General features: G+C 47.9%; 1 protein-coding gene across 1 annotated transcript; it reads left to right on the forward strand.

Annotated features, from left to right (window-relative positions):
* Window positions 1-230: 230 nt before the first annotated feature.
* On the forward strand, window positions 231-5,125 carry MSX2 (msh homeobox 2). Its single transcript, XM_010853525.1, has 2 exons — window positions 231-634; window positions 4,404-5,125. Exons 1-2 carry the CDS (start codon window positions 256-258, stop codon window positions 4,826-4,828), a joined length of 804 nt encoding a protein of 267 aa, XP_010851827.1. The 5' UTR covers window positions 231-255; the 3' UTR covers window positions 4,829-5,125.
* Window positions 5,126-5,737: the final 612 nt, after the last annotated feature.

Consider the following 5,737-nt stretch of genomic DNA (forward strand, 5'->3'; position numbering starts at 1 on the left):
AAATTTTTTTAAAAAAAAAAAAAAAAAAAAAAAAAAAGTCCCAGCCTCTTCTGGAAGAACCAATCGGAGGCTAGCATCCGTGGCGTCAGCGCCAGGGCGAGCGCGGATTGGCTGAGCGCAGTCTCTCACTTCCCCTTGGAGGAAAGGCACAGCTCCAGGCGCGCCCCTCCCGTCTCCCCCCCAAAAAAGTTTGAGTCGCAGCTGCCGGGTTGCCAGCGGAGTCGCGCGCCCGGAGCTACGTAGGGCAGAGAAGTCATGGCTTCTCCGTCCAAAGGCAATGACCTGTTTTCGTCTGATGAGGAGGGCCCGGCGATGGTGGCCGGACCGGGCCCGGGGCCTGGGGGCGCCGAAGGGGCAGCGGAGGAGCGCCGCGTCAAGGTCTCCAGCCTGCCCTTCAGTGTGGAGGCGCTCATGTCGGACAAGAAGCCGCCCAAGGAGACGTCCCCGCGGCCAGCCGAAAGCGCCTCCGCCGGGGCCACCCTGCGGCCGCTTCTGCTGCCTGGTCACGGCGTCCGGGAAGCTCACAGCCCCGGGCCGCTGGTCAAACCCTTCGAGACCGCCTCGGTCAAGTCGGAAAATTCAGAAGACGGAGCGGCGTGGATGCAGGAACCGGGCAGATACTCGCCGCCGCCAAGTGAGTCCCTGCGGGAGCCGGGACCAGGAGTAGGTGGGGTGCGCGGGGTACCGGAGGGAACTAGGGGCCAGTATTCCAAGCTATGGGTACGGAGGCCCCCCTGTACTGTGTCCCCTAAAGCAAACATTGCAAGGTCTTGGCCCCTTAATATCCCCAGAGTCCAGCGGCATCCAAGACACCTTCTGGGTGATAGCCGCGCAGCGCGTGTTCGGGATCCCCCAGCTACACAAAGTATTCTATACAATTGCCAACTCCCTGGTCTTTGAAGGGTGAACCCAGCTGGGTTGGGATCGCTCGATTGTCGTTTTCTCTAGCCCACAGCCCTGCGCTCAGGCCACTTAGCTTTTTCTCACTGTCCATCGGGGTTTCAGTCTAGGGAGTTGAAGAAGGATTCTCGTTTAATGTGCACCCGAAATATACTAGGCAGAAGCGGAGTGCCTTACTGTTTTTCAAAGTTCACAATCCTGCGAGGTGTGCCCTCATTTTAAAGATGAGCTCGTTAAAATCTAATCGGACTTTGGGGTAGCAGTGATCATCTTCCGTTGGTCCCTGGGGCATCGAAGCACGATCCCTCGGAGGGATGGCGGCAGAGACCTATGCGGCGAGAAGTATCTCCCGACGGCCGGCAAGTCGCTTCGCTGGGAGCGGGCTGGGGTCAGCGGCGTGGGGCTCCGCTTGGCTCAGAGTAATAATTAACAGCATTCCAGCAGCGCTTGAGTTTACAAAGTGATGCTTATTAGTTCACCATATCCCGGTCATCGCTGGAACCTCGAAGTGTGGGGAGAAGCCCGGGACCTGTGGTTATCTCAGTTTTCAGACACCCAGACTTTGAGGATTGAACTTGATTCAGCCAGGTCACCAACAGTGGCAGAATTGGGCAAGGGGCCCTGGTGTCCAAGCCCTAGCCCTGGCCACCTTTGATCCTTCTACTCAGAGAGACCAAGGAAAAGCTGAAACACCTGCACCCCGCTTCCTGCCAATAAGGAAGAACAGAGAGGCCCAGGAAAGCTGATTTCTCTTCCAGCATTTACATCTATTTTGGGGGCCTTGGGTATTTTTTGCAATTTGGACAAACCATTCATTTCCTATAGCTCCTTTTACTTACATCTCCTGACCTTTAAGATGTCTCTGCCCTCACTGTACCTCTAGGAAAAGTGAGAGAGAAGGGGCCTGCGGAGGGATTTTTTTTCCCAAAGCTAGGAGCAGCACATTTTACCCTATTTCCATCAGCTGGGAAAACTCAGAAACAAGTATTTTGTGAACAGAACAAGGCCATATAACCAGACGTCAGTGGCGGTCCCCTCTGGCGTCTTTCTCCACCCTGTTAGAAACTCCAAAAGATTCAAAGGGCGTGGAGATTAAGGACTCAAAGAATTTAACCTCAAGTTTGCACAGTGCTTTATGCACTTTTCACCATATTATCTTATCTGATCTCTGTGGCTGAAGCCAGCCTCCCAGTAACAGATGAGGACATTTCAGCAGAGTTCAGAGGAATCTGCACACATCGAGTTTGGGCTTGACAAGAAAGGCTTGGGGACATTTAATGATCACCTACCTGGTGGCAGCCCAGGACTCTGGGCGTTCTAAAATTTGGTACTCTGAACTGCAGGATCAGTGTTACTTACCCATTTTATTGATGGTGAAATAGAGGCTCAGAAACTTTAAATAACTTAATTTGTTTTGACAAATATTGAGTGTCTGTGTATTCATAGGCCTGGGTCAATTCCCAGCCTCACATCAATGATTCAGACCTTACAGGGAGTGGTATCCAGAGGTCAGAGATTTCCACTTACTTAGGTTCTTGGAGTTCTGTAAATATGCCTGCCAGGGCCCAAGGTAAGGCAGCCCTGGATGTGGCCTTCTCATGAGAAAAATCAGAGATTATGAGAAAGGATTTAACTTTAAAATAAACTTTAAAGTTTGTTTTAACTTTAAAACAAAAAGTGGGTCAGTCGTGGTTTAGGCCTGGAGATGGCCTCGGGACCCCTGTGGTAGAAGCTGTGGGTTCCGGGAGCCTAGGGCCGGAGCCTGGGGCAGGAGGGAGCCACTTACCCAGGCCGGGTTTTGTTATTCATAGGCAGTAGGACCGATGCTGTTTTGCTTTGTATAATCTCATCCTTCCTCAGGTTTAAAATGGAGTGGGGATGGGAGGGTGAGGAGTAGTATGCTGGGTAGGAAGCCTCATAGCCTTATAGCTTTGATATACCGCAAGATACCCATCTCCTGGACTTCATAATTCAAATGCAGCCCCTAGGATCAGCGGAATGACTGCCCAGGCACGGAGTTCCTTTCAACAGGGGCAAGTGTAGACTCTAGAAGCTTGGTGTCTGTGCTGTGACCACTGGGTTCTCCCAAGCAGCCCGGTCAAGTCTTTGAAGAGTGAGAATTTCACAGATCTCTGAGCCTCTGTTGTTATTTTATTTGCAAATTAAGAAGTAGGCACCCCTAGGTCTCTGGCTTACTTAGGGATTAGCATATGCAGAAGTATGCACTCCTGTGGTAGTTGCTCATCCATCCGTTGCCCAGACTTCTGGTTTTTGATTGAGTGCAGAACCCACTACCTCTCTTTTTTAATCACTTAAAGTGATGGTTAATAATGTCCCATTAGGACAAGTCCATTTCTCGTTGGAAAGGGAGGCTGGCTTGGCACCTGTGCTGTGTCACCCTCAACTATGAAGTGTAAACTTTCTTGGGCCACCAAAGTAACTAAACAAGAAATGCAACATTCTCCTTTGGAGTACTTACTACTGTGGCTGCATTTGGAAAATTAGCATAGCTCATAAAAGCCACATGCAGAAAATGAATTCTTTAGCATCTGTCCCTTAGCTCCCCCCCCCCCACCAGGCCCCATTCCGTTTAAGGAAAGCCCAAAGTTAGTTGATTCTATGGAATCACAAGGATGCTCTGTCCTGTGACTTCCTATAATTGAATCCATTTTAAATGTAAAGTCTGGATGCCATTGGCATACCTTTATTTTGCTTGTTATTCTTTCTTTCTAAATGCCAGCAACAAGCTAATCATTTACACGTTTGCTCCAAACCATAGAATGGGTAGGAGAGATGACTAAGATGTCATCACATGCTCTCAATTCAGGAGGCAGTATGATTTCCCCTGACATTTACATTTATGGGCAAGCTAATTTTTCCCTCCTTCTGTAAAGTTTATATTACAGAAGCACCCAGCCAAGAAAGTTATCCGACATCCAGATCTGTGAAATGATGTTCAGGTTTTATAATCTGTAGACTGGAGGGAATGACAGCTCTGTGGTTGTTTATTGCATGAGGCTGCTCCCCAATCCAAAGATGCTATTAATTTACAGCAGACCTTATCGGCACAATTATCCTTCATAAATATGCTGATGCAATCCCAACATTTCCTGGTACAGAGAGGGGACCCCTTTAAGATGAGTCACCAGGAAGAGATGGGGTTTTGTTTTTCAGAGAACCCTCAGCTATCTTGGCATATCAGGGATGTGTTCATGTTTTATGATCTCTAATGCTGTTTGTTTGCCATATAGAAAATTCTGTGACACCATTTAACTGCCCAACTTTTTGTAAAAAGATTCAATTTTTTAAAGCAAAACAACAAATTCACTTAAGTTTGGTCCTTCTCGACCCTCCACCACCAAAAAACACATTAACCTTACATGGTTTTCACTGAGGTTCCTTTTTGAATGATGAAGAGGAGCCCTTCCCTCCCGCCCACATGGACATACCTGGTGACAAAGCCACTTTCTTTTGCTAACTCACTCTCCATTTCTATTCCCTAGGACACATGAGCCCCACCACCTGCACCCTGCGGAAACACAAGACCAATCGGAAGCCCCGCACACCCTTTACCACGTCCCAGCTCCTCGCTCTGGAGCGCAAGTTCCGCCAGAAACAGTACCTCTCCATTGCAGAGCGGGCAGAGTTCTCCAGCTCTCTGAACCTCACAGAGACCCAGGTCAAAATCTGGTTCCAGAACCGAAGAGCCAAGGCGAAAAGACTGCAGGAGGCAGAACTGGAAAAGCTGAAAATGGCTGCAAAACCTATGCTGCCCTCCGGCTTCAGCCTCCCTTTCCCCATCAACTCTCCCCTGCAAGCAGCATCTCTATATGGTGCATCTTACCCTTTCCATAGACCTGTGCTCCCCATCCCGCCCGTCGGACTCTATGCGACTCCAGTGGGATATGGCATGTACCACCTATCCTAAGGAAGACCAGCTCAATAGACTCCGGGATGGATGTTTGTTTAAAAGCCTCCCCCCTCCCTCTCCAAGAAGACAGTCCCGCTCTACAAACCTTGCATGCACCACCCTCAGCCTCAGCGGCTAGGTCGACAGGGCCACAGACATAGTTCAAATTGCTTCTTTTGACTGGGGACACCCAAGCCCTGTTTTCTTGGTTAATCTGCCAGATGCGCCCCCCCACCCCTTTCATAAAAGATTGGCTCTGACAGTTTTTATATATAAATATATATATAATAAAATATAATACATTTTTATACAGCAGACATAAAAATCAAATTATTTTGAAAGGCAAAATTTATATATATATATATCTTTTTTCTCTATATATCACCTTCCTAAAAGATACTGCTTAAGTCTACCTGTTGTTTTTTTTCTTATGGGGGAGACAAATTATTTGCTAAAATTGCTGAAATCTGGTGATTTGGATGGAATAACTGACTTTAGCTTATGGAAAACAAACGTTAGAATTAGACATTACTTGCATAAGGAGTAGATATGGAGAGATTCCTCCCAGGGAAGGGACACACCATGTTTTTGCATTTTTCATGTGCATTGAAAACTCACATAGATCGAAAACTCACTAGACATGACCCTATTTGGCCCTATATTTTTCCCCCCTCTCCACCTTGTTTATTACACATTATTAAAAGTTTTTGTAAGATCAATAAAAGATTAGAATCCTGAGAGTCCTCCGGGGTAAGGTGGAAAACGGAGGTCCTTCCTAATTCCTCTCAAGGCTGTTGCTTAACTTCATTTCAGATAATTGGGGAGAGAAAAGTTAAAGCATGTTGGGAGGAATTGATGGTTTCTGTGAACCACTGGGTATGTCAGTCCTCACACATTGCAAAGGCAATTTGGGGGAGGGATGTAGTT

The sequence above is a fragment of the Bison bison genome, unplaced genomic scaffold (genome assembly GCF_000754665.1).
Source record: "Bison bison bison isolate TAMUID 2011002044 unplaced genomic scaffold, Bison_UMD1.0 scf7180017864329, whole genome shotgun sequence".
NCBI classification, from domain to species: Eukaryota; Metazoa; Chordata; class Mammalia; order Artiodactyla; family Bovidae; genus Bison; species Bison bison.